The 12,686-nt window shown below is 59.8% G+C and overlaps 2 protein-coding genes across 5 annotated transcripts in view; one reads left to right on the top strand and one right to left on the bottom strand.

Moving 5' to 3' along the window:
• The window catches only part of SZT2 (SZT2 subunit of KICSTOR complex), a 58,562-nt gene extending 51,371 nt beyond the window's left edge, over positions 1-7,191 (top strand). For 2 of the 3 annotated variants that reach the window (XM_075554965.1, XM_075554982.1), the window contains exons 63-72: positions 838-925; positions 1,169-1,249; positions 1,331-1,405; positions 3,315-3,528; positions 3,852-4,005; positions 4,147-4,269; positions 4,394-4,799; positions 4,886-5,002; positions 6,214-6,282; positions 6,439-7,191. In XM_075554965.1, the coding sequence (XP_075411080.1) occupies positions 838-925; positions 1,169-1,249; positions 1,331-1,405; positions 3,315-3,528; positions 3,852-4,005; positions 4,147-4,269; positions 4,394-4,799; positions 4,886-5,002; positions 6,214-6,282; positions 6,439-6,582 (1,471 nt within the window). In that variant the 3' untranslated portion in view covers positions 6,583-7,191. The remainder of the gene's footprint in view (positions 1-837; positions 926-1,168; positions 1,250-1,330; positions 1,406-3,314; positions 3,529-3,851; positions 4,006-4,146; positions 4,270-4,393; positions 4,800-4,885; positions 5,003-6,213; positions 6,283-6,438) is intronic. The other variant, XM_075554972.1, reaches the window with a different exon arrangement.
• HYI (hydroxypyruvate isomerase (putative)) lies at positions 7,192-9,800 on the bottom strand. Of its 2 annotated transcripts, none has more exons than XM_075554994.1 (8): positions 9,560-9,800; positions 9,378-9,489; positions 8,242-8,356; positions 8,014-8,066; positions 7,852-7,901; positions 7,671-7,740; positions 7,451-7,585; positions 7,192-7,346 (listed from the first exon to the last, which is right to left on the bottom strand). In XM_075554994.1, exons 1-8 carry the CDS (start codon positions 9,756-9,758, stop codon positions 7,217-7,219), a joined length of 864 nt encoding a protein of 287 aa, XP_075411109.1. In that variant the 5' UTR covers positions 9,759-9,800; the 3' UTR covers positions 7,192-7,216. The 2 variants fall into 2 exon arrangements, with proteins under 2 accessions (XP_075411109.1, XP_075411117.1); XM_075555002.1 differs by having other exon boundaries at positions 7,988-8,066.
• Positions 9,801-12,686: the final 2,886 nt, after the last annotated feature.

Consider the following 12,686-nt stretch of genomic DNA (forward strand, 5'->3'; position numbering starts at 1 on the left):
CTGCGCACAAGCACACACGACTCTCCCGTGCCCCTGAGCTGCTGGACCTGGGCCTTCGTACATACCCCTATCGCTCCTGACCTTCCCTGAGTTCCTGCTCGGTTCCAAGGAGCAGCCCCCGTCCACTACTCTGTGCTCCGGCCCGTTGGTCACCTTCCCACACGCAGCCGGCAGGCATGTCTCCACAGCCAGCTCCTGACTGTAAGAAGTTCGCCAAGACTTCAGGTGACATGCTGTCTATGCAGCTCTGCTCTTCATAAACGTGTGAACCCCTTTTTGAAGCATAGGTGCCGGGTTACAGGATGTTTCTAAAGCACACCAACAGACACAGCACGAGCCCTCCTGCCTCACTGGTCTTCACCCGCCCACCCTCTCCTTCAGTCTCAACTTCATGGCTCGCCAGGAATAAATGGGACGTTTCCTCTTGCCGGAGCTGGTATTTCTGGCTCCCCAGTGTCCTTCTCACAGGGCCCCCCACCTGGGACATGCTGAATCTGTCCCCCGTCCATCAGAAGGAGCCACTTTGCCCATCATAGGAAGAGGAGCCCCCCAAGAGGAGCCAGCACCCCTTTGAGCCTTACTCATTAAAGCAGAGCGACCTCCACTCCCCCTGCCAGTGTGCAGATACCTCTCCCCTTCTGAGGGCCCTCCTGCCCTGTCCCCAACTTCTCACACTCAGCCTCTCTCCCTCGTGTCGTTAGAGGGCAACACCTGCCCCACGGTCTGACCTGGGCCAGCCCCAGTCTTGCCAATTACTCGTGGCGGGGCAGAAACAATGCCATGCAAAACGAATTCTGGGTCGGATGGCCCTCACCCTGCCCCCTTCCTCTTCTGTAGTAGCAGCCGGCGGGCGATGGCTACCTCAGGCACAGATGGCCGTGGCTCCTTCTCCTGCCCCAGAACCCGAACTGATGGGAGCCCCAAGGTAACGCATCCTGCCGCCTTCCCTCCCATCCTTCGTGAAATCAGCGGTGTCCCAAGTTCCCAGAGCTTCTAACCTTGAATTCTTTGCCCAGGGCCTGAGGCCGATGATCCTGAGTGGTGCAGGGAGATTGGTTTATCCCAAAGGGCCTCATTTAAAGTCATTAAATCATCATTAAAGCTTACGACTAGCGAGCCCCACCCCTCGGCCCCTGGCCCAGTGCTTTAGTCCTCTCCCCTTTCTCAGGGCACTGGCCACACGGTCACCACCTACCACCTGCAGCGGGCACTGCCAGGGGGCATCATCCTCATGGAACTGGCGTTCCAGGTAGGCAGGAGGGGGCATTGAGTGGGAAGAGCCGGGCCTGCCTGTTCCTACCCACCTGACCTCAACTCACCCTCCCGCCAGGGCTGCTACTTCTGTGTCAAACAGTTTGCCCTGGAATGTTCCCGGATCCCCATGGGACAGGCTGTCAACTCTCAGGTATGTGGGGGGTGGGAGACTGGAATGTGGGATTGGACCAAGCTTGGACAGAGTGGGGTCCCGTGGACCATCTGGGCAGTGGGGAAGAGTGGCTGATGGTGGACCAGGGAAGTCATTGTGGTGCTCACCATGCAGCCCTATGGGTGGTCTCTAGCACGGGGGCACGTTGGCCCTGTGGTCACTGCGGTGATGACAATAGCTCGTGCTGTGGTTGGCCATCACCAGAGGTAGCCTGATAGCGAGGACATTTGAGCTTCATGGGTGATCTGACACCCAGAGGAGGGCCAGTACCCCCACCCCCACTGGATTGTACTTAGTTGTTACCTGTGCCCCCGAGGGCAGGACCTCCCCACCCCATGAGGGTCACGTCCTCCAGAGTGCTCAGAATCAGCAATCAGAAGCCCTCTGTACTTGACTTAGTTCCCTACTCCTTCAGGTGGCCAGCACTGTCGGGCTAGGTCCCGCATCTCCTTTGTGCTGCACATTGCGTTTCTGAGAGAGCAGGCGCCGCCTGGCCTCCCACTGTGGACAATAGCGACCCCTGTCCACTGCGCCAAGCTCCTCTCCAGCCCATGGTTGGCTGCCGGGTCCAGCGGCCATAGGTAGAAGTGCTCCACAGCACTGTAAGTGCAGGAGCCTGCCTAGGCCACACCCTCCTGGAGAATTAATTGGAGGGAAGGTCGACCGCCATGATGCTTGAGCCCCCAGTGTCCATTCTGCTGAATTCCCTGCTCCTGGTCCCTCCTCCCTGGTCTTCTATTTCTGGATGGTTTTACTACTGCTAGTGTTCATTCAGCAAATATATTCTCGGCAAAGAGGAAAGTGTCACTCTCACTGTCCAGAGAAGGAAGGAAACTGGGGGGCATAGAGTTGTGGCCCTTTGCCCCAGGGCACACTGCTAGCCAGTGGCACTGGAGTCTGGGTCTCCGTGATTCTGAGCCTCACTTGGTTTATTTCGCTCAACCCCAAACTGAAGAGCATGACCTCCTCTCCGTGGTAAAAAAGGAAAGGCAACGCCCCCGGAGCTGCGCTTTAGCCAAGGGCGCCCAGGTAGTGGCACTTAGGCCACACCTTCCGCTCCTCCAGTCCTTCCCGAGGAGGGGCCAGGTCGACTGCCACCCTAGCGGCCCAGAGCCAGGTGCCACTAAAGACTTCCATCCAGAGAAGCAGCAGCTCCACGGCTCTGCCCTCACAGAGGAGGCCGCGCCTCCGCAGGGGCCCCACGGGAGCTCTCAGAGCCAGCCTGGGAGCAGTGAGTTTCCGTTTCTGGCGGTGGAAAGTTTGATAACAATCCCCGGTGATGGCCGCACCGCATGATTAGCACGTGGATGTCACTGAGTTATGCCCAGGAAAACGCTGAGTGGGCACATGTTATGTGAGGTCTCTCTTTATGACAATGAGAAGCCAAAAAAATGAAGTCAGTGAGTCTGGGGACAGCCGTGGAACATTGGAGTCAAAGGAAACAGAGGCCCTGGGGTAGACTTGGCGACGGGAAGGTAGAGCCCAACATGGGGAGGGACCAGGAGAAACGTTTCCACAGTAACTGATTACATACACTGCCCCCACCCCTCTTCACCGCCCAGTCTGGTGGCCCCGCCATACTAGAATGTCAGCCCCTCGAGGGCAGGGCTCTGGCTCTGTTTGCCAGTGTGCCCTCTGCACCCAGAGCAGAGCCTGGTGGTGGACCGGGGCTGCAGCAAGGACTGTGCAAAACTCTAGTGGAGCCAGATGGTGTGAGAAGGCTCCCCTCTGCCCTAGGGGGGTCAGGAGAGTGTCAGAGAGGAGGCTGCCCAGAAAACCACTGGGCAGCGGAGGGGCTTTCTCCCTGTGCTTCCTCCTCCCACCGAGGCAGCAGGGGAGGGTGCCAGCCAGCCTGTGCCCTGACGCAGGCGTGCTGTCCCTGCTCCAGCTCTCCATGCTGTTCACAGAGGAGTGTGACAAGGTGCGGGACCTGATGCACGTGCACTCCTTCAGCTATGACTTCCACCTGCGCCTCGTGCACCAGCACGTGCTGGGCGCCCACCTGGCCCTCCGCCACGGCTACCACCTCACCACCTTCTTGCGGCATTTCCTGGCCCACCACCCCGATGGGCCCCACTTTGGCCGCAACCACATCTACCAAGGTCAGTGCCAAGGGCAAGCCAGTGAGCCAGAAAGGGAACAGGTCTCCAAGCCCCGGCCAGTGGATGCGCCCCCTGGGCAAGACCCCAGTGTCCTGCTCTGTGCTGTTCATGGCACCCTGCCCCCATGTCGAGATGAGTTTCGTGTGAAAGCGGGGGGCCTCTGCCCTGGTGCCCGGTGTGTCTGTCCTGGTTGAGTGAAGAACAGGAGCAGGCTCTCCTCAAGAAAGCAGAGCCGTCTGCCTGCCAGTCAGAGCCTTGGCAGCTCCCAGCCACCTCAGCGTGTGACTCCGGAGATTCAGTGTCCCCTGTCCCTTGCCCCCCAGGGACACTGGAGCTCCCCACACCACTCATTGCTGCCCACCAGCTCTACAACTACGTAGCCGACCACGCCAGCTCCTACCACATGAAGCCACTGCGCATGGCCCGGCCGGGGGGCCCCGAACAGAACGAATATGCCCTGGTGTCGGCATGGCACAGGTGAGGCTGGAGGGCACCCCGCCAAGAGGGCAGGGCTGAGCTCTGGGCCAGGAGGAGACCCAAGCTTCTCGAGAAGAGAAGAGGAATTTGTTTTTCTTGAAACCTCAGTTGACATCTCCTCCCCGCACCCCCACCAAACAGCTCTGGCTCCTACCTGGATTCCGAGGGACTTCGCCACCCAGATGATTTTGACGTGTCTCTGCTTGTCTGCCACTGTGCAGCGCCCTTTGAAGAGCAAGGAGAGGCCGAGCGACATGTTCTGCGGTCAGCAGATCCCCACCTTGACATGCCCATCGCCCAGCTGCTCCCTGAACCCGTCCCCGTCCCTCCCTACCACCACCACCCCCCCCCCCCCCGTGACTCCCCTCTGCTTCTCACTTCCCCACAGGCTGCAGTTCTTTGTGGTGCTCACCAGCCAGCGGGAGCTGTTCCCCAGACTCACTGCTGACATGCGCCGCTTCCGGAAGCCTCCCAGGCTGGCTCCTGAGCCAGAGGTCCCTGGGGGCTCCGCTGGTAGCCCCGGGGAGGCCTCGGGGGCTGGTTTGGCCCCTGGACCCGCTCCCCTGTTCCCACCACTGGCAGCCGAGGTGGGCGTTGCACGAGCGCGGCTGGCTCAGCTGGTGCGGCTGGCGGGAGGGCACTGCCGGCGGGACACACTCTGGAAGCGCCTCTTCTTGCTGGAGCCACCCGGACCTGACCGGCTGCGGCTGGGAGGGCGCCTGGCCCTGGCAGAGCTGGAGGAGCTCCTAGGAGCCGTCCATGCGAAGTCCATTGGGGACATCGACCCCCAGCTGGTAAGGGGCCCGGGGCTCCTGATGGGGCTGGGATGGTGGCTGGGCATTTCAGGGGCAACGATCAGAGCCTGCAGACCCTCCCGCAGGACTGCTTCCTGTCCATGACAGTCTCCTGGTACCAGAGCCTGATCAAGGTTCTCCTCAGCCGCTTTCCCCAGAGCTGCCGCCACTTCCAGAGCCCAGACTTGGGAACTCAGTACCTGGTAAGTCCCCTTGACACCTAGCCCCACCTCTAAAAGGGGCAGCCTGGTGGAAATCTTCAGCAGAAAGGTGCCAGGTGCCCCCCTTGAGGAGCCCCAGCCTGGCCAAACAAGCTCTGACCTGGCAGGGTCCGGGGGTGGGGGCCCCGAGCCAACAGTGATCCACGGGCACCCTCCACATGGAGCCACAGATGCGGTTTGCCGAGCTGCGGGTGGTAGGCAGGACTTGGAGCCCAGCCCCCAAAGGTTCTCCCAGAATAGAGGCTTACTAGACTGGGGGTCAAGGTGTGGAACCAGCGGAGCGCTTGGCCCAACTGCAGCCCACCCTTGGTGGCCGTTCCGGAAGGGTCCGTCCTTGAGCGTTGAAGCTGTATTTCAAGTGTGTTTGCCCAAACCAGCAGCGTCGGCCTCACTCCAGACCTGCCTGGGTAGTCTGCCTTTCAGCAAGCCCCTGCAGCGATCTGTGTGCATGCTAACAGGTGTGGGAGCCCAGGGTGCCAGAGTCTACAGAGCTGGGCTAACGAGAAGCAGTGGTCTAGGAGAAGAGGTATGTCAGGAGAGCAAGGGGGAGCTGGACTGTGGTAAGGCAAGTGTTGTGGGAAGGCTGGCATCCAGAGGCGCAGTGGTGCTGGGGGACGTGCAGACAGACAGCCCCTGTGGGTGGGGTGAGTGGAGAGGCCAGCGTGATGAGCGAAGTGAGAGCATGGTCGAGTCTGACAGCTGGCAGCCCTCCCTGCGGGATGCAGTCTAGAAGATGGGACAAAAGGTTGATAGGTGCTCACAGCGATCTGGGCAGCATCTGTCAGAACAGGTGGTAATTGAAGCCTGGGGAGTGGAAGACATCGCCCAGGGAGAGGGAGCAAAGTTGAGCAGTAGGGAACAGACAGACATCAAGGGACAGTCCTGGGAGAAGTCACAGAGCTGAGAGACCCAAGACAGTACCGAGGCCAAGGAACGACAGGGTCAGGGTAGAGAACTGCATCCAGTGATTGGCCCCTGTCCCCCCTCCTCCTGATAAGGCGCACCCAACATGCCCAGGGAGCTGTGAAGGATGAGGCCTGAGGTGTTCACTTTGGAGACAGGGCCTGAGTGGCCTTGGAGTGCGGCAGGGCCACTTGTGAAGACAGAAGCAGACAGGCCGCCACGCCAGGATGCCCTAGAGGGCAGGTGACTCTGGTGAGAGCATTCAGCTCCTTGTTCTGTCTTCGCTGTAGGTTGTGCTGAATCAGAAGTTCACCGACTGCTTCGTGCTAGTGTTTCTGGATTCCCACATGGGAAAGACGGTGAGGACAGGGGATGGGCTTTATAGCAGCCTAGGGTGAGGCTATTCCCGTGTGCCCCACAACAGAGCCTGCCATGTACCCCTTCTTCCTCAGCCCCGCTCCCTGTCCCCACACCAGCCCTCTTCTCACCACCACACTCCACCTGTGTACCCCTAGTCTCTGACGGTGGTTTTCCGAGAGCCCTTCCCGGTACAGCCCCAGGACAGTGACAGCCCGCCTGCCCAGCTGGTCTCCACCTACCACCACCTGGAGTCTGTCATCAACACAGCCTGCTTCACCCTGTGGACCCGCCTCCTCTGAGGATCTGGATCACCGCATGCCCCCTCCTCAAACCAGGGACCTGGCAGATAAGCACAGGAGCAGCCCTGCTCGGGACCCCAGGAGCAGCCCAGGGAGCACCAAAGGTTTGGGGCATATGTCCTCAGGGCAGGATCGGTGGCCCCAGCCTGGAGCAGAGGCTGTCCTCCACAGCCCCGCACAAGCACTGAGCAGCCCAGGTCAGCTCGCTGGCTTCCGTCTCTGGCCCCCGGGCCCCTCCAGAAAGGAGCTCCTCCTGCCTGCCCACTGGAATGCAAGGTCTGTCTCCCGGAGGCGTGCCTCCCCCACACGCAGCGCTCTGCTCGTTAGTTCCTGCTCGGACACGGCTGCTACGACATCTGGCTCAGCCTTGGCGCACTTGCGACCACGGGCAGGCTTTTCCTCTCAGACCTTGGTTTCTCGTCCGTAAATGGGGGGTAGACTCAAAGTGCCCCCATCTGCAGAGCAACACTGGCACAGAACGGCGGACTTGCGTGTGACCTGTGTGTTCCTCCTCAAGAGGAGGGAAGCAGCCCAGAGAAACGGAACGGTTAGACACTGTGTGTCCCCAGCCCGCCCCCAGCTACCCCAAATATACACAGTATGAACAGGTTCTGTTCTGCAGGGTGTCTTTAATTCAGAGGAGAGGCCACAGAATGCTTGCCGTCCACAGAGGCACACGGGTGGTGTACCTCAGTGGCCAGCCCGTGGGTGGCCCCGCCTGTCCCAGTAGGAACGCAGCCATGCCAAGCCCTCTGAGGTGTCTCCTGAGGGGAGAGGGAGGAAGGAGCATCTCAACCCAGGGACACCGCCACGTCCAGGCACTGTGCCCTCAGCCTGGGTGTCCTGCCGCCCTTGCCGCGCCCCTCACCTTGGGGCCGGTACTCGCAGCCCACAAAGCCTTGGTAGCCTCCGTCCTCCAGTAGCTGGAAGAGGTACGGGAAGTTCAGTTCTCCAGGACTGTCGGGTTCCCCTCGACCTGGGACCTGTGCCACCTGCACGTGTCCTGGGGCAGATGGGGGCGGATGTGAGCGCAGGCAGCCTGTGGGGGCTGATAGGGCGCTGCACAGCAGGGAAGAAGGGGCCCTCACCAATGAGGGGCAGGAACTCCCGGATGTTCGCCGTCAGGTTCCCGTCCATGATCTGCCAGTGGAATATGTCCTTGGGGGGTGGGGGTGGATGTACTAGTCAGATGACGCCCACCCCCGGGCCACACCATTCTCCTTCACTGGAGAATGTGGCCCTCTGAGAAGCACCCCTCCTTCCACTTACCATTTGTAACTGGAGGTTGGGACTTCCCGCCTTCTGTAAGATAGCTGCCGCTGGGGAGCGGAGGTGGGGAGGGGGTGAGACTGGGAAGGCACAGGGATCAGAGAGCCAGCAGGGGGACAGGGCGGGGGGCGCCTACCCTGCTGGGGGGTATCCAGGAAGTACCGGGGGTCGGTGATGCGGGTGTTGATGGGCTCCAGCAGTCCCACGAGGTTCTCCTGGCCCCGTGTTGGAGGCTGTGAGTCAGGCTGCCCTTCCCCAGACCTTCCCCCACTCTGCTCAAGGCCTTCCCCGGGACCAGTGCCCAGACTGGTGTCCCATGCTTGCTCCACTGAGAAACTCCCCCAGGCCCAGGCCCATTTCTGCAGGATCTCTGTGTCTTCCCGGTCTCACCTGAGCCAAAACCCCAGATGCATGCCTCAGGTTCTCCAGAAAAACCGCCTCCATTTCCCCCCTGACAGCTGCTCGGTCAGCCCCCTGCGGCACCCGGCCAGCCATCAGGTGAATCCTGTGGGGAAGGAGGGGCTGGTGGGGCTGTGGGCCCCAACCTAAAGCAGAGACCCTCCCTGACTCCCATGTGCACCTGTCCAGGGTGCTCCGGCTGTGCCATCCTAAGGCAGTCCTTTCTTGGATGCCTTCTTAGGGAAAGAGTGGGTTCTGGGTCCACCCCTCCTGCCTCAGAGGTCAGAGCCCATCACTTGGCCCTGCCTGCCCTATGAACCGCTCCCCTGTCCCTTCTCCTCAGGCTAGAAACATGCTTATGTCTCAGCTTTAAAAAGATATTTTGACCCCTACCCCTTCAAGTCCCCCATGTTGCTGCAACTTCCTCTCCTGTGCTTCCTAGCTCCATCCGTCCTCTGTTGTCCCCTCCAGGACTGACCCCTAATCTCCAGCTCCTCAGCTCAGGAGGCCTCTGGAAGACCTGACACCCCAGTCTGAGCCTCCTCCCTCCCTCCATCACGACCCCGACCTTTGTCCACCTCATCCCCGCTTGCCCGGCAGGGGGGGCACTCCCAAGCTTGGCGAACATGCCCCCTACCACTTGACTCTGGCCACTGCTTCCTCCAAAATGCTCCTCACTTTCTGCCCTTCATGACAAGGCCGAGTCAGTTCTAGGTGGCGTAGTGGTTATGCATTGGGCTGCTAACCACCAGGACAGCAGTTTGAAACCACTAGCCGCTCCTCAGGAAGAAACTTCCTGCTCCCATGTCCCTGGTGGGGGCAGTCTGCCCTGCCCTATAGGGTCCCCAGGAGTTGGAATCAGCTCCTTGGCAGTGTGTTTTGCTTTTGGTTCCCAGGCCCAAGACAAGCGTCTAAGTGCCGCTTCTGCCCTCCGGCCTCCAAGTGACACCGCCCCAGCCGCAGGGACGAGCATGAGCTAGGAGCACAGTGAGGAGGAGGAGGAGACAACAGAAAGAACACATGAAAAGCCATTTAAAGGGCGACCAGGAGCGGAGCGGGGCAGGGTCACTTTGGGCAGTCAGCCCCCGGTCAGGGGGCAGGTACCGGGTGGGGGTGGGGTGGGGTACCTGGGGCAGCCCAGAGCCTTCGCATAGAGCACGGCCTGTTCCAATCCCTCTCGGAAAGCTGCCTGTCTCCCAGGAACGGCCCCCAGCCCCATTTCCCCCATTTCTGGGTCTCCTGTGGAAAGACCGAACCTCAGCCCCAGGTCAGGCACCCCGCCCCCGCCCGGCCCGGCCCACGGGCGCACCCAGGGGTGTGTTGATCAGAACCAGCCGCAGTCCTGCTTCCTGCGCCGCGCGTGCCAGCGCCTCCCGGGGCTCCGAGTAGGGGAAGGCCACCTCGGCGGCCTCGAAGCCCGCGCTGCCCGCGGCCCTGAGCCGCTCGGGGAGGCCGGGGAGCTCGGGGAACAGCCATGACAGATTGGCCGAGAAGCGCAACGGCGCCATGGCCAGGCTGGAGCAGGCCTGAGTTCAGAGTCCGGGAGCGGGGCGGAGTCGGCCCAGGCCGCGGGGCGGGGCCGAGTGCGGGAGCGGGAGAGGCGGAGTCCTGGAGTGGGGCGGGGCGGAGCCGGGAGCGGGAGGGGCAAAGGCGGGAGCGGGAGGGCGGAGTCCGGGGGCGGGGCGGAGCCGAGTCCGGGAGGGGCCGGGGGCGGGAGGGGCGGGGCCGAGTCCGGGAGCGGGAGGGGCGGAGTCCTGGAGTGGGGAGGGGCGGGGCCGAGTCCGGGAGCGGGAGGGGCGAAGCCGGGAGCGGGAGCGGGAGGGCGGAGTCCAGGAGTGGGGCGGGGCGGAGCCGAGTCCGGGAGTGGGGAGGGGCGGGGCCGAGTCCGGGAGCGGGCGGGGCCGGGAGCGGGAGGGGCGGAGCCGGGGCGGCGAGGCGGGCCAGGGCCTTGCTGGATCCCTCTGGAGCTGGGGCCGACCTGGACCGTGAGTCCCTCGGGAAGCTCACCCTTCTGCATGACCACCCAGGTCGCTGCCCACCGCGTAACCAGGGCTCCGTACTAGCTTTCCACCGCAGCGTTTATTTCGTTGGGGTTAGGAAACACCTGTGAGTCCAGAAAAGTGAACTGCCGGCTCATCGCGAGCCTGTGCGGGACAGGGTCGAACTGCCCCCGGGGTTTTCCGGGACGGAACCGCGGGAGTAGAGAGCAGGAAGCCGGTCTCGTCCCAGCCGCAGTGACTGCGACCCGGGCCGACGCGGTGAGGGTCTTCCTCCCTCGTGTGCCCCGACTTTGTCCCGAGCATGATGCTCGCCAGGCGCTGGTCTCCGCTGGATAACATGTCCAAAGCACAGGAGACGACAGGTCACCACCCTGGCTTCTCAGGAGCGTTCTGGTTTTAAGGACTGTGGTCTTTCACAAGTAATATTTAGTGTTTTTCCTAAGGATAAAAATGGTTTTTCTCCATTATGGAGCGTTTTAAAGCTGTGTCACTTGGGAGCGTGGGCGGGTGGGTGGGGGAGAACAACTTTAAAACCACCAGTTTCTACAGTTTTACTGTACTTCCCCCCGTCTAAATATTATTGTGTGTTTCCCTGTGCTCTTCAAGCCCCGCCCAGCGCTCACTGCTGCCCTCCTTAGACCCCTGCCTCCAGGTCAGACCCACTCAGCAGCCGTGGCAAGGGGCTCTGGCACAGGGGTGAAGTGCTGAGCTGCAGGACGCTCCAGCAGCATTTGGAGACCTGAGACCCTGGGGTGGGGCAGGGCGCATTGCCAAAACGACGGCCTATACACAATGGTTGTGTCTGTTCTCAGCAGCAATGGTTTATGTGAAACTATCCCTGTCATTCGTTATAAAAGCAAAATTAATCTTCATATGTGAATACGTCTGCAAGGCCCAACCTTTGCTAATGTACTCACTGAAACGTCCAGTGCACTCTGGTCTGGGTTCTTGGGAGCCCTCACGCTGACCCAGTTACCCCGGCACCTGGTGTCTTCCGACCCGGCCCAAGCACAGCCCATGGTTTGCCACTGCTGCTGTTTTCTTGGTGGCTGATTTTGTCAACTCTTCTTCGGTGTTAGCCTCAGTACTGCGGCAGTCAGTCTGTGTGACCCACAGCGATCATTCCTCTCCTTCTTTTGAGGATGAAGTAGTAATTAGAGAAAAATAACAGAAGGCTGGCTTCCACTCATTTCCTAAGAATGGTCTCATTAATAATGCTGTGGTTCAATGTGGGAGATTCTTTTTTTCTTGTACTTTAAAAACAAACACATTTTATTGTGAATTAAATGGAGTTCACCTTCAGATCTTCATTGTTGTATCCCACAATGTAAACCACCTGAGGATCCTCCTGCCTGCTCCCCAATTTCCTCTCCTGCCTCTGGGAGCCCTTCACCTTCACCCGAGTGAACACCTGTCTGCCCTCCAGCCATGGTGTCCCCTCCCCTCTCTTTCCTCTCACTACTGGTAACCAGGAGAGTCTAGTCCTGTGGTGTGAAAATCTTTGTCGCCATCGAAATCCATTCATGTCCAGGGTTTCACCGCTCTGTCCTTATTCTTTAGCAAAGTGTTGTAGTGTACTGTGTGGACGAGCCATCGTTCCTTTGTGCATGCCTCCTCGCGTGGACACGGCTGCTGTTTCCATTCTTGCTGTTGTGAACACGGTGTGCATGTGGACATGTGTGTGGGTGCTGTCGGACGGCTGGCTCATGTGACATGTCTCCGAGTGAGTCCCTCTTGGTTGTGGTAGCACCATGCCACCTCCCACGGTGGTTGTGCGGTTGGTGCACACGCCCACTAGCGGCGTTTCAGGGAGCCGGTCTCTTGACTTCCTCCAGCATGTTACCTTCTGCGTTGGTTTTGGTTCTTAAACGTTGTCATCAGTGTCCGTGTGCGGTGGTATCTCATTGTTATTTTGGTTTGCATCTCTCAGAGAGCTGGCAGTCATGACCATTTCTTTGTATGGTCATTGGTTACCTGATGTCTTCTTTGGTAAACAATCTGTTCAAGTCCTCTGCCCACTTTTAAATTCGATGACTCACCTCGTTTCCTCTTGAGGTGTTAAAGTGTCCATCGGTTTTAGAGATTAGCCCCTTATCCAATATAAGGTTGATATTTTTTCATTCTGTGGGTTCTCCTTTTACTCTTGGGATGCTCCTCAGGGCCTTATTCTTAGGAGGTCCCCATCATCTAGTATGTCTCCCATTGAGTGTGTGTGTGTTTATCACTATGGTTGATGGTGTGTTTGTGGCAAGTACCAGGACCCTTAAGTTTGTCCCTATTTCTTCACTGATCATAGTTCTGGGGTTTATATTTAGGTCTTTAATCCATCCTGAGTCCATCTTTCCATTTGGAATGAATGATGGGCCCTGTGTCATTCTTCTGCAAATGGAAATCCAATTTTGCCAACACCATTTACTGAAGAGACCATCTCTTCCC

The sequence above is a fragment of the Tenrec ecaudatus genome, chromosome 1 (assembly GCF_050624435.1).
Source record: "Tenrec ecaudatus isolate mTenEca1 chromosome 1, mTenEca1.hap1, whole genome shotgun sequence".
In the NCBI taxonomy this organism is placed as follows: domain Eukaryota; kingdom Metazoa; phylum Chordata; class Mammalia; order Afrosoricida; family Tenrecidae; genus Tenrec; species Tenrec ecaudatus.